Source organism: Grus americana, chromosome 2, assembly GCF_028858705.1.
Source record: "Grus americana isolate bGruAme1 chromosome 2, bGruAme1.mat, whole genome shotgun sequence".
Taxonomy (NCBI): domain Eukaryota; kingdom Metazoa; phylum Chordata; class Aves; order Gruiformes; family Gruidae; genus Grus; species Grus americana.
In genome coordinates, this window is record NC_072853.1 from 96,503,913 (window position 1) to 96,529,002 (window position 25,090).

General features: G+C 42.6%; 2 protein-coding genes across 6 annotated transcripts in view; one reads left to right on the forward strand and one right to left on the reverse strand.

Moving 5' to 3' along the window:
• ELOVL2 (ELOVL fatty acid elongase 2) overlaps positions 1–1,000 on the reverse strand; it is a 54,897-nt gene extending 53,897 nt beyond the window's left edge. The window contains exon 1 of one of the 3 annotated variants that reach the window (XM_054818069.1): positions 877–1,000. In XM_054818069.1, coding sequence (XP_054674044.1) covers positions 877–879 — 3 coding nt within the window. In that variant the 5' untranslated portion in view covers positions 880–1,000. The remainder of the gene's footprint in view (positions 1–876) is intronic. The other 2 variants (XM_054818068.1, XM_054818070.1) reach the window with 2 other exon arrangements.
• An 8,485-nt stretch (positions 1,001–9,485) lies between these two features.
• Positions 9,486–25,090, forward strand: part of SMIM13 (small integral membrane protein 13) — a 28,747-nt gene continuing 13,142 nt past the window's right edge. The window contains exons 1-3 of one of the 3 annotated variants that reach the window (XR_008576038.1): positions 9,486–9,971; positions 19,877–20,166; positions 21,161–23,520. Coding sequence is in view for 1 of the 3 variants with exons in the window: in XM_054817950.1 (XP_054673925.1) it covers positions 9,896–9,971; positions 19,877–20,070 (270 nt within the window). In the remaining 2 variants the exon portion in view is untranslated. Of the gene's footprint in view, positions 9,972–19,876; positions 23,521–25,090 lie in introns of those variants that run through there. The other 2 variants (XR_008576039.1, XM_054817950.1) reach the window with 2 other exon arrangements.

Below are 25,090 nucleotides of genomic sequence, written 5' to 3' on the forward strand. Positions count from 1 at the left end.
CCTGTGTGATACTGTCCTACTTTGTAAGGTCAGCATTACACTTAATGCATTACTGTTTATAAACAGGATGAGCTCCTTTGGGGAAGTTACTATGACTGCGAAAGACATGATGCGCTATGGGGAAATGGTGCTATTCGCTAAATAGGTGACCGCATTGTTCCACTTTAACTCCTTAAATGCTAAACTGGAATCTAAAACTCTATTGTTCATTCATTACATGGAAAAAGAGAAAGTGTTCCACTACTGATTGTATGATTAACACAAGAGCTTCTATTAACATAGTGCTGGGAATAATCTGGTTATGTAACATGCTCAAGCGCACCTCGAAATAGAGAAAAATGCACCTGCTTGGAGCGGGGAAGGGCAGAGGGGCTGTGTAGGCGCTGCATGCTCCCGCACGCTGCCTGGGGAACCGCATGCACGGGGGCTGCACATCATTCGCTCCCTCCAGCCGCCACCCCGTCCCTCCATTCGCCTGTCCCCGCTCGCCTCTCGGCTCCCCGCGTTGCACCGCTGCGCATCGGGCTCCCTCCGGTCCCGCCGCCGCCGCCACCGCCTGACCCCCGCGGGCGCTTCGGGTGCCTCGCCATGGGTGGGAGGGGGGGCCAGCTGAGGGCATGCCTCCCCCCCGCGAAAAAGCACGCCCCAAATCTGACCCGTAGGAGCCGGGGGGGACGGACAGTAGCGCCTGCGAGGGAGGAGGGAGAGCAGCGGGGCCCCGCTTGCAGCCGGCCCCAGAGAAGCGAGGGAGCAGGGAGGCAAGAAGAGCAGCGGCGGCTCGTTTGCAGGCAGCCCCGGGAGGGGGATGCAGGGTTGCGATCAGCCCGGGGGGAGGGAGGAGGGCAGGGTCCCCGGTGGCGGCCGGGGGTCACTCACCATGGCGGCGGGGCGGCGGCGAGGCGCTGTCCAGGGTATCGGCCGGCTCGGCTCTGCCGGCGCTGCCCGCCGCGCCCGCGCTATAAGGCGCCGCCTCCTCCCTGGCTCCGCCGCTCCCGCCCCCGTCGGCGGCCACAGGGCGGGAGGGACGGCTCCAGGCTCCCGGCGGCATCGCCCCGGTGCGCTGGGGTCCTCCGGGTCCTCCGCCGCGCCCCGGGAGGGGAGAGGAGAGCAAAGAGGATCGGGAGATGGTGGTGAGCGACCGCAGGGAGGTGGGGATGCAATAGCTGAGCGGGGGGAGAGGTTAAAGATGATGCTCTGACACCGCCCTGGGCATCACTGTGGATAGTGGCCATCGGCCCTTGACAAAACCGTTGGGAAGATTCAATTCAGAGGAGTCTCCATTGACAGGCCGGTTTGGGAGCAAACAGGGGCACTGGCTGGCTACCGTGATCCTGTCGCATTTAACAGAGGATTCGGTCTACAGCCCAGCACTCGTATTTCCAGTTAAAGTCTCTGACCTGAAGCCCCAAATCCTCCACATGCCATGCCAAAGTGAGATCAATGTCACCCTACCACCTAACTGTGGCATCTCCCTGGAGATCTGCCTATTAGGGAGGAATTGATAAGCAAATGTTTATTTAGATTGGCTAGGGAAGAGGCAAAAATCACACAGAGCAGGAGCTACTGACCCCATCACAACTTTGCCACTGATTTAAAACAGAAAAAGGCCAAGGAAGGGGAGAGGCTTTGTGCTTGGTGGAACAAGCACAAAATTTCATGCCTTCAAAACTGTTTTTTGTTCTAAATGCTGTCAAAGTCTTATATCTTCCTTAAACCATTTATTTAAACTGTCACAGTTTATTGAAAAGGTCCTGCTTCTTTTCCCCATTTTGTAATAATGCAGTCTTTGGCATGTGAAATCAAAATAATCTTCCTTAAAATACTAAAATTCTTCATTTTTATTTTATTTTCTAAGTGAAAACTTGCCAAAAATTACGTGTTCGTACATGTACTCTCGTTGCCGCCCTGTCAATTCTGGCTCTTCAGAGCTTTGTTGACCAGAGGTCAGAGAATAGCCTTTCCGGGTTTCGGTGGCACAAGCAGTGGAAATAAGCTATGGGGACCACGTGTGGTGCAGGACAGGTGACATCTTCACAAACTAAAGCATACTTGATGTATAGATGGGCTATATTTATTAAAAATGTAGCACTGGTGTTCTAAACCTCGAGACTTCCTTCCTGGTGAGCTCTTTCTCCATATACTACTTCACTCCTTGCCTTCTCTTGGACCTAAACAGGGATAGACCAAAGGCTGTGAGAATGGCTATCTTCCCAGGGCTGCCTGCCCGCCCAGAAATGATACTGCCAGAAGCTTCACGTGAAAGTGTGTCCTCATGTAACTTCTAGCCCACTTTTATAGATGCAGACTTGTTTGCTTGAACTTCCAAATTCCAGCATGTTAGTCTACGCTGAACTGCTGTAATTCCTGAGGCTGACCTGCCAGCCTTTCCTCTAATTCATCTTTTTGATAGATTAGTAATATAATTCTTTCTGTGTTACTACAGACCTTCTTGAAATATTGAAGAGAAATACTTTTTGATATCCCTTCTGTCCCCAGAGAAGTTGTTCCCTAAGCAGAAAATTGTCCTTTTTGCCCAAGAGATCATTCTTTAGGTGCTGTAGAGCTAGGAGCAGTTTGGAAGCTGACAGAGCATCATAGTAGTGACTCAGTGCATTGCAATGCTTCAGCCTCACAATTTTTAGTCCAAACGGGCTGGAGGTAGTGTGTCAAGCCAAATCCAGACCTAAGAACATGATAATACAAAACATTTTTTTCTTTGTTCTTGCTTTTCTTTGTCTAAAACAGAAAGGAAATATATGTTCAAGCTTGGTAAAGATGTAACATTTCTAATTTCTTGAGTTCCTTGTGCCTGACACATCATATTAGCACTAATTAATGTAGTTTCCTTCTGTAGTAGCAATTTTATTTTTTATCAAAACAATAATGTCTCCAACGAAGTCACACATAGGAAGCAAATAGGATTCTGGTGGCATCTAACAGAAGCTGTAATAGTATTACGGATATTTTTAACACCTATCTAATGACCTGAATTTGGAGATTTAAGGGCGGTGACAGGATCTCATGGTTTAACCTGGCAGGCAGCTAAAACAACCACACAGCTGTTCGCTCACTCCCCTGCTACCAGTGGGATGGAGGAGAGAATAGAAAAGAAAAAAAAAAAGGTAAAACACATGGGTTGAGATCAAGACAGTTTAATAGGACAGAAAAGGAAGATGATAATAACAATAACAATAATGATGGTGATAAAAGAATACACAAAACAAGTGATGAACAGCACAATTTCTCACCACCCAAAGCTGATGCTCAGCTAGTTCCTGAGCCATGCTGCCTCCTGGCCAATTGCCCAGTTACATATGGAGCATGACATCATCTGGTACGGAATACCCCTGTGGCCAGTTCGGTCAGCTGTCCTAGCTGTGTCCCCTCCCAGCTTCTTGGGTGCCAGCTGCCTTCTTGTTGGCAGAGCAGTATGAAAAGCTGAAAAATCCTTGACTGCTTGGCAACAACTGAAAACATCAGTGAGTTATCATCCTAAATCCAAAATACAGCACTACACCAGCTGCTAGGAAAAAAATTAACTATCCCAGCCAAAACCAGGACACAGGATTTGGATTCATCTGTTTCGTGTGGAGGGCCATGCCATGCATTTAGTTGGATCCAAGGCACTGAGCACAGCAGACCTCTGCTAGGCACGTTAGCTTTGAGTGGTTGCTGAACAGCATGTTGTGCTGAGAGGAAAAGGCAGATAAATAAGTCAACATGTGGACAAATGGAGTTGTTTAGTTCCAGCTGAAATTCCCTGGAAACAGAGAGAGTAAGTGGAGGCAATTAAACCAGGACTTCATTCTGGGGCAATGCTGTTATACAACAGCTCCTGCTTATGGTGAAATACACAGGGAGTTAGCTCGAGTCCTGCTGGTGTAGGGGCTGTTGTAGGTTAGATGTCATCACAAGCTACCTAACTTACAGAATCACAGAATGGTTGAGATTGGCAGGCACCTCTGGAGGTCATCTGGTCCAACCCACTTGCTCAAGCAGGGCCACCTACAGCCAGTTGCCCAGGGCTGTGTCCAGTCAGGTTTTTAATATCTCTTTATCTTAGGAAAAGTGCCTTTGAGTTGCAATGACTTCGGAGCCGCCAGGTCCCGCTGGGTTTGCAGCTCAGCAGGAAACAGAGTGGGCAAGGTACCACTGATCAGCCAGCTATTGGCAACTCTCAGCTCCTGCTAAGTTTCAATCAGTAGGATAAAGTTACGGTTAGTTCTTTCTATAATGTCATTTTTCCCGTGTTTTTTTGTTTTTGAAACTATAGCTGGTGTGATATGTCTGTACAGCTAAAGCTAAAACTTATATTAAATTGCCAGCTGTGAGCACGTAAAATAAAAACTAAGCCACAATAAACTTATGCTGGAGGAAGTATTGAGCAATTGTGCAGCTTTGCAGTTTTTGTAATAAATATTATGTTTTAGCACCCTCTTTTGGAACAAAGTAATACTGACGGTATTTACTCCTAAAGGCTTTGCTAAAGCTGGAAAGGAATTGCAACACGTCCAGAAGTCCAGGGTTGCAGTCACAGATACAGTTTAGTTATGTAGTTTGGTATTCTATAAATGTACATAAATTGAATTTTCTCATCCCTCTTATGCTTATCATCTTTGTATAAATAGTTTGTATTGTTCATTTAAGTCAGCCAAGAACTGGTAAAAGATCGATAGCTCTGAACCAAACACTGAAGCTGAGTTGTTAACAAAAGACTGTAGTTAGATGTGCTGTTCCTCACTGTTTGCACATCTCCTCTGAGGAGCCCGGTGGCATTAACTTGCTGTGAATTGTGGATGGACATGAATGATCTCTCTCACACATGCTAATATTTAGCGTCAGGGTAGCCTATGGAGGTCCCAGTCTGGGATCATGGTCTAGCTGTTGTCTAGTTGAGACCTACCCCAAAGAGGTCACAGTGTGACGCATAACAATGTAATGCAGAGGGAAAGGGGTGGAAGGAAGCTGTTCTCTGTACTCCTGCCCTGAGAAATAATACCGTATTAATGCCAAAAGCAAGGCAGTGGGAGGGAAGTCACCAACTGCGTTCTGAATAGAAGAAAGGGCGACGTTTTTGTACCTTTTGCATGAACCATCACTACCTGGCTAGCTTCTCGGGCACAAGCGATAGGCAGTCAAGCTCCTATACATTATTTCAGCTACAATAGTTGGTATGGTTACTAGTTACCTTCAAAGATATTGCATGTGCCAAGAGAAGGATTAAAAAATTAGGACACTGTAGAACAAAACCTGCCTGGATTACTCTAACTTGCTCTTCTTGTGCATATTCATTTTAATAAGCCTTATTTACAATAAGAGCCTTTGGCAAGACTCATGCTTCATCAATGCACGGTGCGGATGACAATAAACAAAAAGGAGGCCATGAATGATGCAAGGGTCTGGAAAAGGAGAAAAGATAATCTTGTTAAAGTGGCTGAAATTCCCTTTCCAGACTAGAATACACAGTTTATATATTTTCCATGTGGTTGTGGGAGATCATTTAAATATTTTTTCTACAGCTAGTCAATGATTTTTTCTTCCTTCTGCTGTCTGCCTCAGGGTAACTGAGTGTAGATTTGTTGAAGTGCTGAGCACTTACAGCTGCACCTGACATCAGCGAAAGCTATGCTACAAATAAATTAAATGCAAGGGAAACATGAGATTTTTCCCCATATACCAGCTGAAAAAGGAGGCCAAAAGGGGCCTTATACTTTGAATGTATATTTCAGCCTCAGTCCTCTCCCTGGTGAAGGAGTGATAATAACATCCCTCACCTTGTCTTGCTACGCAAACAAACACTAGTTAACTGACTGCTGTGAAACAACTGGTTAGTCTAGGTGCATTGGCTCTCACACCCTGAAAATAAGGCTTGTGCCCTCAGCATCTGCATCCCTCTTCCCCATCACTAGTCTTCAGCACTCTGATTCGCAACACTGTGTGGCCTTGCTGCTCTGCGGAAGCATTTGAGCCAACCTGTTGTCTGGTGTGCTGTTTGGCAGAGACCCTCTAAATGCCTGCTCTACCAGTCTTGTGCTGCAGTCTCTCTGTCGCTTGACGACTCACCATCCTCTTTCCTCCACCTCTAAAACATATCTCAATGCATACGTGGTCATACACACTGAGAGACAAGATGTGAAAAGTCTGATCAGTGTTGAACATCATAGAAAAAACTATTAAATGTAGAATATTGATAGTATGCGGTGAGTAAGTGTTGCAAGATCATAGAATCATAGAATGGTTTGGGTTGGAAGGGACCCTAAAGACCATCTACTTCCAACCCCCCTGCCATGGGCAGGGACACCCTCCACTAGACCGGGTTGCCCAAACCCCCATCCAACCTGGCCTTGAGCACTTCCAGGGAGGGGGCATCCATAATGACATTGTCAGTGGATGAGCTATATTCAATTCTGTAACTCCATATTGCACATATACACATAAGGAACTGGATAGAACAAGCTTAGATTTGTATAAACAACCTTATTTCTGAACTTCAGTGATTAGAAAACCTCATCTGTCCAACATTAATTTTTTTTTTTTTGGGTGATTTCATGGACTTTTGAAAAATAACAATACCGACATTATAGCTCACTTATCCCAAATGCATCATCATTGGTATTGGTACAGATTTCTGGCGCATTATCACATGAAACGATATCTAGCAGGATGGATGTCTGTTTGTTCATATAATTTAACTTCAGTCTGAAGAAAAGTCTTAGATAAAATACTTATGTTTGGGGTTTTTTTATTCAGATGGAAATCTGTATATATGTTTCAATTGACACAACATGTTCCGAGGGGCCCAAAAAAAAGGCTTTCTTTCATGTATTAGGAAAAATAGGATAACAAAGACTGTATTCACCAAATGGTTGGAGGAGGAAGTGTTTCTCCTTTTATCTCATGGCTTGGTTAGAGTGAACACCCACAGTTACCCCTTCCTTATGTCTGTGGGGTTTGAACTTCTACCTCCTATTCAAGTGTTTCAGCCATTATGGTAGAAAGTCTTTTTGACTTGCTTGTTGTCTGTCCTGAGGATGATTTCAGTAGTTCATCCATACTGGCCTTCAGCAGCCTCAGGCCAAGACCAGAGGGAGTCTGGAGCAAGGAAGACTTACTCTCAGTGGCGGAGTACCGAGTTAGGGAGCACTTAAACCAACTGGAAATATGTAAGTCCATGGGGCCTGAGAGGTTGTGTCCAAGGGTGATGAGGGAGCTCGCTGATGTCACTGCAAGGCCACTCTCAATTATCTTTGAAACACAGTAGTGACTGGGAGGGGTTCCTGAAGACCAGAGGAGACCAAGCATCACTCCTATCTTCAAGAAAAGCAAGAAGGAAGATCTGGAGAACTGCAGGCCAGTGAGCTTCACCTCAGTCCCTGGAAAGATCATGGAGAAAATCCTCCTGGAAATTGTCTCCAGACACACAAAGGTCAAGAAGGTGATTGTGAGTAGTCGACATAGATTTATGAATGGGAAATCATGCCTAACTGACCTGATGGTCTTCTACAACAAGGTGACTAGCTTGGTGGATAAGCTAGAGAAAGGGACACAAATAAATAAAATCAAGGTTTTTTTCCAAACTGAACATACCTTGATTAAAAGGTCCTCTACCTGTGCAGTGTAATATGAGAAATCTAATTGCTACCTGTTTTTATCTTTATTTCCTAGTATATTGCCTTGGATGGTATCATGTATATTTGATCATGTATATATGATCCATGTGTATATATATATCTCCATGTATATCCATGATCTATATACATGGATCATAGATATTTATCACTCCAAAATGACTTCATTCCAAGTTAATTCTTTCTTCAGTAATGAATGCTGGGTGTTTCTGCAATGCTTGGGCATGTGATGTGAATTAATCAACTACTATTAGTCAAACAGTTTGGAACCACAGAATATATATGAAATAATTTAATATCCCTAAAATGTGACAGCTATTTTACAGGAAAGGGAAAGTGGCGGTCCCATACCCAGAGAACTTATTCTAACTGTAGATGATAAGTAAAAAAGCAGAGAAAGAGAACAGTAGAGCTACGAAGGAGCTTAAATATTTTTCAAAAATTACTGTGATAGAAACTGTTACTGGTTTGCTGTGTGTCTGCAATACAGAAGAAATGTTCCTGAAGTATGTGTAACAACTGCTTAGGCTAGAATTGGAGTGACATTTAAAGACTGGGAGACATATCAAAGTACAAAGTTATTGAGAAATAACAGAAAAGATGTTTCAAGCTAAATGGTACTTGCAAATAACGTGCTGAATGGGTTAGGCAGAGTATTGAACAGGGCTGGAACTGCTGGGAGAGAAGGCTAGGAATGGGAAGAGAGAACTCTGGTTTGATTGGTGAAGTGTCAGCAAATTTAAGGATGTGAACGGGGAATTGCATGTGCAGGTAATTTCGGTTTACAGGTATCTTGAAAGGAGGAGGCAAGTGGCATGCTCAATGAGCAGGAACCCCAAGAATTTTTAGCTTCACTTAAAAGGAGAGTTTTTAAAATAGTCCATAAAAGAAACATAAAGGAGAACTGCATTAGCTTTCTCTGGCATTTGACTGCAACGGTAACATCTCTATGGGAAATTAGGCTTCTGCAGTAGTGGATTTAAACACACATTTTCAGTAATTTTAGAAACATTAACCAGTGACTCTTACACTACAAAGGAAAGTTATAACCTTATTCCAGCGCTAAAGGCAAAGTCCGTATCAGAATCAAGATTATCTCACGCTTATCTCACGATTCCTGGAAGATGTTATTTCCTCAGCTTTCTCTTAAGTGGGAAAGACCAGCTTTGATGTATCGCTGCAATGTCAACAGAGGGCAAGAGCCAAGGTCATGTGGAATTTGAACCACTCCGGGGTGGCACAGATGTAAAAACCACTGCCCTGGCTAAGGCCGGGTAGCCCTGCTGTCCCCTCGCTGATCGAACAGGGGGAAGCAAGGGCAGCGATGACAAGAGGGAGAAAGAGGAACTAGAGATCAGGTTGCCCCATCCTTACTAAACCTAAATCACCGATCTAAATCACTGCACGGGGAGCAATCTGTCCTACAGACTTTCTGTTCTGCTCAGGGCTTCAGCCACGGCCGTACCTGTATTTTACCACACAGGCTGCTCCCCTCTTCTCCCCTCTGCCTCGCACAGCCGTTACAGGCCGCGGCCTCTGGCCGGTCACCCGCCCAGCCCACCAACCCTGCCTGTCAGCGCTGCCTGTCACTGCGGAGGTGAGCCGTTCCCCGGGCGGCGGGGCCCGCTCCAGAGGAGCCGCGGCCGGCCGCCCCTCCGCCTGCCCCGGGGCGGAGGACAACGGCTACTCCGGACTCCGGGCTCCGTTTCGCGCCGCGAGGGGGCGGCGCGGGGCACGCCGGGACTTGTTGTCCCCGTTGGGTGGGCGCCCACCCGCTCGGGCCGCTGGGGCGGGACATGAACTACAACTTCCAGCATGCACCGCGCGCCGCCCTGCGTAACCACGGCGCGGTTGAAGGCCCGCCCCGTCCCTCTGTCGCGGCTCTGTACGCCGGGTTGTTCAGCGACGGGAGGAGACGGGGCTGGTGCTGTTGCCGGCTCAGCCCGGGTCCCCTCGGCTCCTCTCGGCCTCCCGGCCTCCCGGCTGGGCCGCACAGCGCAGCTGCCCCCCTCCCTTCCTCGGGGGTAGCGGGCAGAGATGCGAGGCGCGACCTCTCCCCCGTAGCCGCCGGCGGGCCTTTGCCCTCAGCCTTGAGGCGGCCCGTTGCGGGGTGACCCGCTGAGGGGCCGGCCGGGCCCCGACCGCCCCTGGCACCCCTCCCGCAGGGGTGAGCGGGTCCTGACGGCCGCCGGGGGGGCTCGGCCCAGCCCGGCCAAGCGGCTGCCGCAGCAGGGAGACGTCTTCGAGGAGGAGAGGCGGCCGGCGCCATGTGGCAGAGCATCGGGCTGACCTTGCTGGTGATCGTGGCCACCCTGGCCTGTGTGCTGCTCTTCATGCTGTGCGGTGAGTCCCGCCAGCTCCCCTCGGTGGGGGGCGAGGGGGTGCGGGAGGGCTGGCCCGGCTTCGGCGTGCAGTGCCCGTGTCCATACCGCCCCCCTCCCCCCCCCCCCCCCGGGCGCTTTCTCAATCTCTGGTGGTTCCTCTTTTGCTCAGATTGACTGAAGGAAACGAAAGGGCACGGCGCCACGGGGTGTGGGGGAGCGTGTGTGGTTCACAGCGCCCCCTTCTCTTTGTTTCCAAATAATTTTGAGCCTTGAAATGCTTCCAGAGCTTAATTCGGTGACTAATGTGAAGCTGACAGCCTTTTTAGTGAACGGACTACCGAGCAGTCACTCCGAGTAGCTTGTACACGGGTCTGAAATGCCAGTGAATGGAAGAAGTAAACTTCCTACTGGTATCTCTCAGCTTTGGACATCTGTTTGCTGTAATAGATTAAGAGCAGCTCCTAGGAGGTTTTTTTTCCTTGTGTGGATTCAATACTTGCATTTTTTTTAATGTGGAGATTATTTTAATGGGAGGCGCGACTTGCAGGTCTGTGAGTTCTTGGAAGGAATCAGCAGTGTAGTGCGTGTGGGTATTGTGATCAATATGTTGAACTTGGAGCTCTAAAAAAACCCTACCCCAAAGACCACCACCACCAAATTCAAAGCGTGCCATAGTCTGTGCTGAAAAGCTTGTGAGAAAAAAAGCAAATGCCAGGTGGATTTATACGTGATTTTTTTGAAAACCAAGGGAGCAAAGTGGAGAGGCAACTGACATGTAATACTAAAAAATTGTTGTCAATTGTGGTCAAAATGGCAAAGCATTGTGAAAAGATTTTGCAATATCAAGGGACTGGATAATGAAATAGGTGTTGACACATATGGAGTAATGTATGTAAAAAGAGTGAAATATATGCATGCATAATTTATGTGGGGAAATATAATGGCTTCAAACTGAGCTGCTAGGATCCCAAAGAAAGGATTAGCTGAAGTAGTTGCAAGCATTTCTCCAAAATATCTGTTTAATGCTTTGTAGCAAGCAAATAAGCAAATCAAACATTAGAAGCTTAAAATAAAATAGAAAATGTCATTATATTGCTACAGTAATATACCTTGTGTCTGTGTCTCAATGTATTTTCTTAGTAGTGTATTACCTTATTTAAAAAAAAAGATGCCCTCATATCTTTTTTAAAAGAAACTAGGATGAGAGCTATGTAATGATTTCTGCATGAAGAAATTCTAAATAGGTTGGATCTGTCTAGCCTGGAAAATAGATGACTGGAGGAAGGGTGATGGTTATAAAACTGAATAGAGTAAAAAAGGTGAAGTGGTAATGGTTGTGAAATTTCCTTGTTATAGAGGAACTGAGTAAATGATCGAGTAAATGATCAAACTACAGGCTTAAACCAAAAGTTTTCTTTTATGCAATGGGGAAACAAATTGCACGCTCATTAACAAAGAATATTTTGGATACTGAAACTTTTATTATTTAAAGTTCATGGAAGAAAGGTCAACATCTTTAAGCCATAGTACTAATACTCAGGTAAGGAAATTTCTGAAATACAGATAACTGGGACTGCAAGGGTGTGTGAGGGTGCACCTTGTATACTTTCCCTGGTCTTAGGCTCTTTTCCTCTGTGTCCTGTACTATCCATTGTTACAAACTAAACAGTGACTTAAGTGGATATTTATTCTGAGTGGTTTTTTTATTCAAGCGTCTGTATGTTCATTAGATGTTGTCTGGCTGCTTTTGATCTTTTAGAAGATGAAACATGGTACTTCCTAGGGTTTTTATGTTTTCAGAGTATGCATATGAGATCTTTACTTACTTTTTTGCTGAAAGATTAAAATGATTTTAGAATAGACTATTTCAGTTGGAAGGGACCTACAGCAATCACCCAGTCCAACTGCCTGATCACTTCAGGGCTTACCAAAAGTTAAAGCATGGTATTGAGGGCATTGTCCAAATGCCTCTTAAACACTGACAGGCTCGGGGCATTGACCACCTCTCTAGAAAGCCTCTTCCAGGGTTTGACTATCCTCTTGGTAAAGAAATGTTTCCTCATGTCCAGTCTGAACCTCCCCTGGTGCAGCTTTGAACCATTTCCATGCATCCTGCCACTGGATCCCAGGGAGAAGAGCTCAGCACCTCCCTCTGCACTTCCCCTCCTCGGGACGCTGGAGAGAGCAATGAGGCCACCCCTCAGTCTCCTTCTCTCCAAACTAGACAAGCCTCAGCTGCTCCTCCTTCCAGCCCTGTCACCAGCTTTGTTGCCCTCCTTTGGCACATTCAAGGACCTTCACATCCTTCTTAAATGGTGGGGCCCAGAACTGCACACAGTTCTCCAGGTGAGGCCACACCAAGCCTGAATACAGCAGGATAATTCTGATTTTGCAACATGCTGTTCAAAATCAGAACCCAGGGTAGCTTTCTCCATGCCTTTCTACTTTTGTCTGTATGTGACAAATGGAATTGAAATGCGAAGGATCTCCTTAACTTTGCCTGCTAAACTAAACATCTCTCTAGTGCTTTCTTGCTTAAAGAGAGCAACAGTAACTAATGACTTTATTTTCAAGTGGCTTATAAATACTTAGCAGTTTGGAGTTCTATATTGTACATTGAGCTTGGATTCAATCAATACTTTGCTTTGAATCCTTCACAATATTTTGCTTTCAACAGTATCAGAGCTTATAAAGTGATTGCTAAAAGTCACCTAGATTTCAAAAGTACTGAACACAGGAAACTGACATGCTCATTGTTTTTTGAGGGGGATTTGAACTCTTGAAGTGACTCAGTAGGATTTGATAATGATTTACAGTATCAGTAATGATTTTTTCCATCATACAGCATTTATTAATTAATATTGGTACACTTCTAGTTCTTGTGCCATGATTATTAATGGAAAATATTTGAAGAAAACAGTGTCAAGACCACTACTAGAAAAAACTGAGTACAAGCTACTTCCAATTTAATTGTCTGTGTCAGTGATAGGCAGTTTCTTACCCACCTTCTTGCCTACAGGTCTCTCTTTTTTTACAGCCTGTTAGACTTCGAGGGAGACCGAGTGCTGTGTGTGACAGGATATGAGTAAATGCCGGCCTGTGAGACATACAAATTAATGGATGTCCTGATTTTGGCTGGGATAGAGTTAATTTTCTTCCTAGTAGCTGGTATAGTGCTGTGGATTGAGAATAATGTTGGTAACACACTGATATTTTGGTTGTTGCCGGGCAATGTTTACACCAAGTCAAAGACTTTTCAGCTTCTCATACTGCCCTGCCAGTGAGGAGGCTGGGGATTCAGAAGAAGCTGGGAGGGGACATGGCCAGTACAATGACCCAGACTGGCCAAAGGGATATTCCATACCATATGATGTCATGCTATGTATGTAACTTGGGGGAAGCTGGCCAAGGGTGGCACTGCAGCTCAGGAACTAGTTGGGTGTCAGTTAGTGGGTGTTGAGCAATTGTGCTGTGCATCCCTTGTTTTGTATATTCTATTATTACTATTATTATTATTATCTTCTTTTTTCTGTCCTATTAAACTGTCTTTATCTCAACCCAAGAGTTTTACTTTTTTTTTTTTTCTGATTCTTTCCCCCATCCCACTGGGGGACGAGGAGTGAGCAAACAGCTGTGTGGTTGTTTTAGCTTCCTGCCAGGTTAAACCACAACAGTGGAGAAACCTGACACAAGAATGGCTGGATATAATCTTGAGTAAGCTTGATCTGATAAGAATATTTTACAGCCATCTGATGAGAGGTATTGAAACAGCCTGATGAAAAAGACTTACAGGGTCAAGAGCCTAAAGAGCTCTAACCTGGATTTTGAGTGGCTTATAAAAGGACTCATGGTGTGAATGCTTGCAGAGAACAATAGACTTAAATATCCAGGAGGCATCCTAGGCTCACGTGGATTTCTGCTGCTTATCACAAATATGATGTGATAAGTGCTATCAAAACTTAAATAACGAGGGAGGGGAAATTAATTTTATCTTTTTTCTAAAGTGAAAAGACAGAATTCAAAGCCAAAACTATCATAAATTATTTGGACCAGTTCTTCAGCCATGTGAAAAGCAAATGTTTATGCCTGAATTAGGCATTTATGTCTATAAAAGTACCTTGAATAAATGACCTGGTTTCGTTCTTTTAAACATTTCTGGATGCTTGCAACTGCTACTTTCAATGTTAATCTGAATTTGTTAGGAAGCATGGAAGGCTTGCAGCTAGCAACATTTCTATTTGTAAACTGATCACATCTGACATAAAAACCATTGAAGGACTGTAAACATAGCAATTTTTCAGTTGCTTTTTTAAAAGTGGGACTCAGATAACTTGCTTCCACTTTTTTATTCCCACCTTTTCTGATTTCTTTTCTCTGGTGGTCTCCTTGCTGCTTTTGTGCATTCCCTGTCCCTCTGTGGATGGGAGGAATTCATGCATAGTCAAGGGTATCAGATAATATAAAATACTAGCCAAGGTGAACTCTTGTACTGTTTACCTCTGTGTATTTGTTTTATTTTCCCCATGTAGTAATGCATGGAGCCATGTGAAATTGCGGAAGTGCCTTTAGTGAAAAAGATGGAAGCGTTCATCTCACTTGACAAAGAGGCTGATGAGATGTGGTTTCAGAGACATGACCTTAAAACAAAAATCACTTACTCAAAGTGCTGAAACAAGTGTGTGGTTTGCTTTGCAGTTCTGAATTCACTTGCGGATGGGAAAACACTTGAGCCCTAAATTCTACCTGAATAACTTTAATGCTTTGTTTAAACAGTTTTGTAACGATCTTAAAAAAGTGATTTCATAAAATACTTTAAAAATGAGGAAAGTCATGCTTGGTTAGACCAGCAATAAAAAGAAAATACCCTTTGATTTGAAGTTGAGTTTTGAAACTGTTATAAATGGGAGATCGTAAGAGAGTGAGTTTCCTTGCTATCGGTCAGCAAGCAGCATGTGGTAGTGTTGCATTAAATGGGACCAGGTTTAAGGAGCCTGCAGAACCAAGCACCATGTCACCTGATGTCTTCTGTTACTCCAATATCAGAGTAGTGTGTGCTTCCTTCAGTCTGGTCTTCTCCATAGCAAAGCTATCCACTAGGGCAGTATATTATCTACATCTTTAATGCCGCACCCTTTTTAAGTGACTTGTCTGTGGTCACAGAAGAAATCTGACACAGAGCTCAGTAGAACCCTGTTCTCCCAAATCTCAGGTTAGCCTCTAGAGCTCCATGCTCCTTTTTTTTTCTCCCCCCCCCCCCCCCCCCCCACTATAGCTGCTTAAGATTTTTTGTGATGGACACTAGAATTTGAATACAAGCAACGTGCACCTTAGTAATAACCCAGTTCTAAATTAGTCTTCATGTGTTAGAGTAGTAGCACCCTATTTTCAAATCAGTAGGGACACAGAGGCAAAATGATCTTGCAAGACCACAGTAGGGTCAGAAATAGAAGCCAGATCTTAAGACTCTGTCTTGGGCCGTTACCACATCACCTTCCTTCCTTTGTTGGTTTCATTTGTATTTCACATAAGGAAAATTAGGTCACTTTACCCCAGTGCTCTGTATTGGCCCTGGGTTGTTTGTTTTGTTTGCTTTTCCTGATTAAAATGGAAGAGGAAAATGTGCTCCAATAAAGAAAACCCTCCCTGTTAGCTTTTGCATACGAGCCAGTAAAAGGTGAATGAAATACATGGACCTGAGACTTGTACTCCTCACCTTTTGAGGGGGAGTAATGTAGTCAGATCACTTTGTTTCTTTCCCCTTTACAAAGAACTAAGACCTGGTGTGGGAAGTAGCAGAAAAGGTAGATTTAATGAAACAGTCAAATCATAAAATACGTTTAACATCCTGATATTACATAGATGTTGCATGCATCTACGTATGAGTCATTAAAAGAGGCTTTGACTCATGGTCCCATCTTCCCAAACACATTGCATCATGATTTATAAGGGGTTGACATACTGATAGCATGATGCCAAATGTGGCTTAAGTGTCTTTGGATGGCACTTGGCTGTGGCATTTTAAGTGAGACAGCAGCTTCCAGCTTTTAGTTGAGTACTAAACTCTGCAAGGCTGGGAGCTGCTGTTTTGCCTAAATGCGAAATACTGTCTGTGGTAGGCAGGATTTTCCAACTCTGGTTTCGGCTGTCTGCTACACCAAGAGCGGGAGCCCTCACTTTGCATTGCGATGATGTACTGTTGGATCTGGCTTGCTTCCTTTAGAGGCAACTTCTGTCACCAATTAATGTAGAAATGTTACATATATATATATATATATATATTACAGTCTGCATATCATCACTGCTTGTTTGCCAAAGAGGTATTGTGGCAACGCTGTTTGACTTCCATAGTTTCACTTGAGCTAAGAATGATTTGAAAATGTAAATCAAATGGCTAAAGAAAATAAACACTGGAAGACTGATTCAAATCAATCATTTTGTGTGTGATGAAATTACACCAGTAGGACTTCTCTGAGAGTGGCTTGCCTGAACAAACTGGAAGCATTTGAGATGCAAACTGGTGGTGTCAGTTACCTGTCCAGGAAGAGCTCTACAGCAAAAGAGCTGCAAAGCTAAACTGAGCTGCATAAAGATAAGAATGCAGAGAAATGCCCATTTTCCTTTTTTGTGTGTTTTAAATTATTTTACAATGACTTTATTTTTAAAAATACTCTGTGTAACTTGCAGCTCTTCAGTATGTCATGATGTGGGGTGTTACTGTTTTGCAATATTCTTAAGAGGCTGCAAAATTAATAGAAAATGCATTTGTCTCAGATTCAGAAGTAACTCAGTACTGTGAATCTGCCTCCAGGCTTTGTGTGTGTGGTTTTGCTTAATGGTGTATTTAGTTGATATTGTTGCTGGAGATAGTTTCTCTTACCCAGAATAACTTGTTCTTTAGTAGTCCGGTTATTTCCAAGGAAGTAGTTACTTAAGTGTTTAGTAACAGTGAGGCGACAGGGAGTCTCAGCTGAAGAGGCAGTCGTAACTTGATTCAGACAAGTGTGTGTGTTTGGGGGATTTTTTTTGTTCTTAACTTTCCATCCAAGCTGGCACTGTAACTAAAGCAAGTGAAAGAAAGAAATCTTTCTTCTTTGATTACCTTATACCTAAATGTCTCTGGTCCAGGCTGGCAGATCTTGTGAGGTTTTGAAAGTCTAGTTTTCAAGCCTGATTATCCTCCCGCTATTATCATTGTCGAAGTCTGTTGTCATTTTCTTTTCAATGCACCGCATCGTGGTTCATTTCACCTGTCTGTTATCATTGGTCTAGTTGTTTGTCGACTATAAGCAGTCTTGTTGGCTGGTTATTTGATTATTTACACTGTCTTGTTTGTCCTCTTGAGCTAGAGAACTCTAAAGTCTGTTTATGGCATTCCGTATTTTGGATACTCAGATCATTGTGCTCTAACTCAAACCAAACATAGGAAAAAAAGTAATGCTGCTTTTCTTGAGAGTGCCTGAGAATGAACCGTGGGTGTTCTTTAGTATTTCTTTCTCTGCACACCGCCCCTCCCCCCAAAGGGGGGGAAAAAAAGTAATAGTGTGTCTTAAGTGGCCTGTTTGCAGTGACAGAGGAAACATATGGTCTGCTTTATCTAGCCTAAGTTAAAATACCTCACTTCTTAATATGTTTGGTAAATATATTAAATAATCCATTCAAGTCATGATTCTGTAAAGTGCCCTATAACTTTTTTTGGAAGGCCTTCAATATTTTTGGGGACACACACACACAGTGTTCTCTGGAAGTAATGTTTCTGTTTCACAGTAATTCACTTTGCAGGTGTTTTAGGTAGGATTTTAAACAAAAATCAACCAAACAAAAAACAAACCCAACCAACCAAAAATCCTAACCAAACTATCTATGGCTGAGAGTTCCCCCTGAGATGCTTAAGTGGACTTAGCAGAATTTACAGTGTGCTTTTTATGCACTTCTAAGTCTAGTGTCCCAAATTTTCTGTCAACAAATTGAGGAGTAGAAGACATTTAAAAATGGCTTGTAATATTCTGCTTAGGTCTCACTTATTACAGGTGAATATAGGAAACTTGCAAGATTTCATGCATTTGCTTTCCCATGTGCGCTAGAAATGAGCATGGGTTTTAGAAATTTGATTACTCATTAAAGAGGTTTAGACCCATGAGAAGAATGGATTGATTTACGATCTTCAGAATGCACGAAGCATTGTTGGTCCCAGAGACCTGAAATACCCCTCAACAGAGACAACTTTCAAAAAGCAGCTATTTCAAGTTTTTACCTATAATTATGAAAGAGAAAGGCACCAAAAGCAGACATCTGCCATTGAGGTTTTTTCTAGATGCAGGGGGATTTAATGCATTTGTGGGATGTCAGATTCAATTTAATCATAAGTAATTTAAAGGTTTAGATATTAATGGAAAAGGAAATACTTGGTGAAGGCTTTTGGAATTAATTTAGATCATAAAAGGTTGTCATATAAAAGCTTTCCTCCAAATCTTCTCAGCAGTAGAGAAGTTATGACAATTAAAAGTCTGCAGGATGTGAAAAGTATTCCAGGAGGGAGGGGAAGGGTGGGATCCTGCTTCATCCTAAACAATGGCCTGCTAGTATTGGCATGATTCTGATTACAGAAGAGGAAGAAAAATAGTGGTGCTGCGGTTACACAATTGCCACTTCCCCTTCCCTAATAGCCCCTGTTGTCAGTGCCCTGAAGTCTGATTCTGCTGACAGCTGTGTAATTGGGAGGACGAGTTTCCCTAGCTCTGTAAAATAAGGCTCTTAAATATTTATGTAGGTCAGCAGTATAGGTTTGAATAGCTAGCAAGACCTGAACAGAGAACAGGAGTATTAATTTTTAGCTCTATGCAAGACAGATAGTTTCTGGTGTTGCAAATGATGCTTACATAGCATATGTTTTCAAGTAGCTGTTTAAATTTTATGCTACTTAACTGTGTATTTCATAAAGAAGTTACATTCCTGTTCTATGGACAGTGAAACTTGGCTGGTTTGTTACAGGGAAAGGGCTATTATTAGTTCTCAGCTGGGTAAAACTCCAGTCGCTCTTGACCCAAGTGCTTAGATAAGGGAGAGCTTTTAAAAGGAAGATTCTGGTTTAGGTTTAGATATATTTATATCTGCTTTTTAAAGGTCCTTGGCTACCTGTTATAGAAACACTTATACAAGAGAGAGGAGGAGCTGGATCTTAAATATTTTTCAAGAGAGATTCTAGAAGTGTGACCATCTTAACTCTTGCATAGTTTGGGGATCCAGAGCATTTTAGCAGTGGAGCAGAACATAAATTTATCAGAGAGTGTTAATTTTTCTTCAGTGGGATTTGGGCATGGTGAGGGAACACCTTGAATTTGGGGGATGTGGTCCTCTAGTGAACAGAGGAAGACCTTGTGCATTTTAAAATAGGATTTATTATAAAACATGGTATCAATTTCAAGATCTCTACAAGTGTGCTCAATAGTGATTATGTAGTGCAGCTTTTAAAATGTGATTTTCAGAATGATGTGTTTGCTGAGCGAGGGTAGAAACTCTAGAGCTACTTTTGTACAGTGGCTGTCTAATGAATCCTGAGTCCTTGTTTTGGGTATAACCACAGAAATCTCTTTTCTCCTGACAGTTAAGACCTTTATCTGTGCAATGGTGATCACCCACCTACTGCTTGCTGTGGCAGTACAATTAGGAATGTGTAGATCCTTGCCTGGAGCTTAAATGTTTGCTTCCAGATGAGGACAAACTTTATCAAGTCGAATTGGTATTTATAGGACTGTAGTAAGGAGCGGGTGTGTTGGGGTTGAGAGTTGGCAATTAGAGGATGGGACCTGATAAAATTTTTTTCTCACGTTTCTGGTATACTTTGCCTGAGAGCTGACTATCAATTTGTAAGAAGTAACTAAGCGCTCTTTTTTTTTTTTTTTTTTTCTTTCTTTCTTTCTCCTGCAGGCTGGTATGTGGTCTGGCAATTGTTTCTGTCTAAGTTCAAATTCCTGAGAGAATTGATAGGTGATACAGGGTCCCAACAGGGAGACAACGAGCCTTCAGAGACTGAAGCTGAGCAGGAGACTCCACCCTCGCCTCAGAGAGGTAGACAGAAATCTGCTCGACAGCGAAGGGCACCTACAGAAGACACAACTTAAAGTACTCCGTTGAACTTCTGACTAACTATGAATGGTTAAGCACCTCTGCACTGTGTCGTTCAGTGGTTTGATCTTACTGAAAAACTGACTTAAGAGGTAATATTAATACCTGTGGACCTTTACTTCTGAACTACCAACGTATGCTACTTCGGTAGAGGTTCAGGGAAGGCTTCAGCAGCAAGTAATAGAATACTGGAAGAAAGGAGGGGTGGAGAGTAATCTCCATGAGAAAAATGCTGAGCTGCTGTAGTTCACAGCACACAGATTAAGAGCAGGTCCTGGACCATAGGCTTAGCCTTTGCATTAGTCTGAACACAGTAAACATTTCAGACTTGAAATAATTTCTAAATTATTTTTTCTTTACAGCACTGTAACTACATATAGTGAGATTGAGTTTTATTTCCTTACTATATATGAATATATTTTTTCTTCAACCTTGAGAATGCATGTAAACTTGAAAAATGGTTGAAAGAATCTCCTGCTTTAGAAAGTATTCTAAAGTGAGATTTTAGTTATGTTCTTATGTATATAAAAAGTATAAATGACATATGAAAAATCAATATTAGATGCACATGATTTGGAGGTTTTTATTATCTCCTTTAAAACAAAAAAAAGGAATCGGGTGGTAAGACCTGTTTTCTTGGTTTTGTCATAAGAAGGGTTACAGGTAGAACAGTCCTACTAGGTTTCTGTATGTTTTTCCTGAACCTTTTACTCAAAGTCCAACTTGTATTGGAGAGGGGAAGGTGCCTAGGTTATGTACTCACTGGTTAGTATTCTGAAGTGTCATCTTTGGTTTTTTGGATACTAAGCACTTCTCTAGTTCACTTTGTACACCTTTATATCAGGTATATGGTACCTGACATAACTACTTTCCTGGAACCAGCTAAGACGTTCTGACCAATTTGGTAGATATCACTGTAACACTTTGATAGTGTTATAGCAATGAGTTTGGTACCTCATGTTTGCTGGAGGACTTTACTGATTTTTACCGGTAATAAGTGTTTGCTTCCATTTTCTGTGAGAATGAGTTATATAGCTGTTTTGACATTGCACTTCAGAATGAATTGCTCCACTTCTGTTTATCTAGCAGCTCTGAAGATTGATGCATGAGATCTTTGGAAAGAGGAGGAACATGCATGTACCACCTCTGATGTGTGTATGAGAGAGAACTACCAACAGGTCTTGTCATGAACAGCTGCAGTTTTCTCTCAAAGCTTGGATATGTGGTAATCATTGTTCCCTGTATAAAAACAGTTAAACAGGACTACAGGATTGGTCTTGTACTTTCGGCTGTTAAGAAACTTGTGGTTTGGTTCATTTATATGGCTAAAAGCAGCAACATTTAGCTTTTTTTTTGTCAAGTAGGCCTACATCTGGGAAAAGAGCATACTTCTAGTGCCTTTATGTTTTAATTTGTCATCTGTGAATACTGTTCAAAAGCTAATGAGAGCATTTATTTCATAAAATGATTTGGATGTTTCAGTATTAAACTATATAAGATCAGCCCTCACCTTCCTTTGGAGCCTAAAAGTCTTTGTTTTGTTTACTAGCATGTATGAATAAGCATGCTTTGTATTACAGGGTTACATTTTCAAGCATGATTAGGCAGTGCTGTGCTCATATCCTTTCAACACATGTAGAAATACAGATAGTCTCCTTTTTCTATCCTGTCTGCTGGCAAGGGAATGCCTAATGATGGGAGTGTTTTGGTTGTGGGTTTGGTTTTTCTAATTAGTAAAATTCCCATTTATTCAAACTGAGGAAAAGCAATCAGATTCTATTCCCTGCTGCTTTCAGTTGTTTGCCTTGCACAACTTAATGTCACAATATTCTTGTGTCTGTATTTCTTTTTGCATGATGAGACTTTCAGTTTAGCAGTGCTAACCAAGTACTGGTATGTTTTTTCTTAAGAAACATCTGTAGCATCTTTGTCTTGAGCTTTGCTAATATAGGCTTACAAATAAAGATTATTTTTTTTGTACTGACGTAGGATACTGACACTCCACTGCACTTTTACCTAGACTTTAGTGCGCAGAAGATGGCACAAGGCTGATGCTTGTAGTATCCTTGACTGAGATAAGTAACAGTTAACTCAGTCTCTGCTTCTAGTAGCTGTGAAGATTAACGTGAAGTTAAAGCAATATACATAGCTAGTCAGGGTAGCTCTAAAGGTGCAAGAGTCAGGACTCTGGAGCAAGATAATGAAGGAAAAATCCATGTGGGTTTGAATGCTGACACTGATCAAATATGCAATAAGATGGATGTGGAACCTCTGGGTAGCTCATCTGCTCTGGCCAAACAACTTCCTTCTCCCTTCCTTGCTGTATGAAGGTGTATATTTCACTCCCCAAAGTTATTTTCAGTCTTTTTTTTTTAAATGCTCACGCTATTTTTTTAATGTTGCTGTGATATAGCTGCCAATAATGCTGTCTGCCTAGTATATAACTTCAATGATCTTATTAGTAGCAGGCCAAAGGCTTATATTATGTGGTTTGGAAGAAATTTGGAATGCCAATGTCTTCTGTCAATGCATAATTTTTCCTGAAAAAGTCCGTAGCAAAACCTTTGTACGGGGCACTTCATGTGAACCTGTATAAGCGAAGCTGTATGCGTGAAAGCGTACTTGTGATAAGACCTGGGTTGTGATTGCTGGCAGTCCAATATACTCACGTCTTTGCATATTTTTTACCAATGTACTTCTGAAATGTTACTGGTGGGTAAGCACTTAACTTTGAATTGACCTGTTCAAGTCTGAAACCTTAGAGAGGTAACAGGTTCCACTGTTGGTCTGTTTTGTTTAGTAGGATCTATTTTTAAAAACGTTTATTGCCTTATTGTTGCAGCCATTCTCTTGAATGTATTTTGGGTTCTTATTTTAAATATAGTCATATCACTTTTGTTGTAGGGGCTGTGTAACTTTCAATAAGCAGCAATTACCTGTGTTGTATGTGACAGTTAATTGAAAACAGTTACTGCAATGAAGGCTGGAACACACACAGCATAGACTGGTGGAAAAAACCCCACAAAAGCTATTGCTAAAATTTGAGGGGCGTAAACAATTTTGTTCATGCTGAATTGCATCATTCAAACCTGTTAGGGAGCCACTAAGGTTATTATCGTGGTGATTTAACATTTGCTCTTGAGGCTAATTCTATGCAGTTTATCCACTAAGCACTGCTGCTGTAGCTATTTGCAGTAAATGCCATATACTGTGCTGCAATTTGTGAGCAACTTGCTGCTTAATATCAGGTTTTACACTGAACTAGACCTGTGTATGTACTTCTGTTTTGTTGGAAATGACCAGCGTAAAGAATGTGTTCAATGTGGTCATTTGCTTCTCCAGTGTTACGATACTGTACCTAAAGCTTCTGTGGTTGTCTGTTTTCATCGTTAACTGTTCTTTTAACTGACTGCACAGATGAAAAATAAAGTAACCAGACCTGATACGAATATTTGACCCGAGTGGTTTTCTGGGGGTTTTTTTGGAGTGGGTGTTTCGCCTGTAGAATAAGACTTCTTGTTTGAGTGTGCAGCACTGCAAAAGAAGACTTGTGAAAAGTCACATTCTAGCTGGCATAATACCTACAGGTGACTTCAGATGAAAGGACAGGGTAGCATATATCTTGTAGAGCAGTAGTTATTTAAGGTGGATTTTCTGCCTTACCCTTGAAAGTTGTCACTTCAGCAATTAAAAAAACCCCAAACAAAATAAACCGAACAAAAATCAAACCACCTCCTCCCTCCTTTGTTCTTGATACTTTTAAGATTGTAGACTTCGTAGTTTGCCAAAAAGTAAGTATGTTGGTAAAGTAGGAAGTTCTTCTAGTTTGGAGATGAAGGTGTACAGGAGAACGAAATGAGAATGTGCTTCATCCCTGATGGCTTCTGTTAAGTAAAATGCATAAACTGAATCCTGGGTTCTTTTAGTGACAGAGATTAAAAGAAGATTTTTGGTGGAAAAAGATAGATATAAAATCTCTTTAATCTTGAGAGAATGAGCTGTTCTTCTACTGTCCTACTCCTGTAAAAACAGGCTACTAATGGAGCAGAGTAAAATGCTCCGGCCTTGTGTAACTTGAGCACTTAGGTCTTTTGACTGCAGAAGTTTGAGTTGTATGTTGGGGAGTTCATATAAGTGGGAATGATCAGTGATGGGCTACCGGTGTCAGATGCTTGTAAAACAGATGCTTGCTTTTCTACTTTGGTACTGATCCCAAGGAAACGCTTTGTGGTCTGTTCCAGCAGAATGAACGAAGGTGCCGTGGTGCAATTCTGCTCTGCCCGAAGTGCCACCAAAGGCTGTTTTAACTGATACCGCTCCTTCCACATGGGCACCCTGTGCTGTTCTCAGGGTTCCCTTCTGGGCTTGATCTTACACAAAGAAAATACGCAGTCTTTGTAAAACATAAGTGGTGCTTCACTTTGCTTGAAGTGGTGCTTCACACTTACTTTTATGAGGATTTTTTTTTTTGTGGGATTAGACTGAAAGTTGGCAGTGTGAATGTGCTGGGTTTTAGTCTAAACCTTTAAGACACATATATTAGCTGTAATCTTCATCTAGATCAGAAGCTCTTATGTTTTGAGCATCTCTGTTATCCCTGTGGATGTTTGTAATCAATAAAACGTTATCTCTGAAAGCTGAATAGAAAGGAGGCTTTGTCACACTACTTCATAGACTGCCTGTGAGAAGGGTTTGCATCTGGTCTAGGGCTTATGTTGACATGTAGCAATGTTGGACTCAGTGTCAGGCGAAAGGAATGGCAAGATGCACCAGCAGGTGGACAGAGCAGTATCACGAGTGAACAGCAGAACTGACCAGTGCTCACGTCCGAGAGCTCTTGGGGTGTGCGTGCTCACCTTTGGAGGGGGTACCACTACGGAAATCTGGGGGAGAAGTCTCTTAAAGGCAGGAGACATGTTTCATCAGTAGAACTCAAACCAAGACTAACATCCTGGGTTTTAGAAATGGGGACACTGAGATGAAATACGTCTTGGGCTTTTATTTTCCTGCATTTCT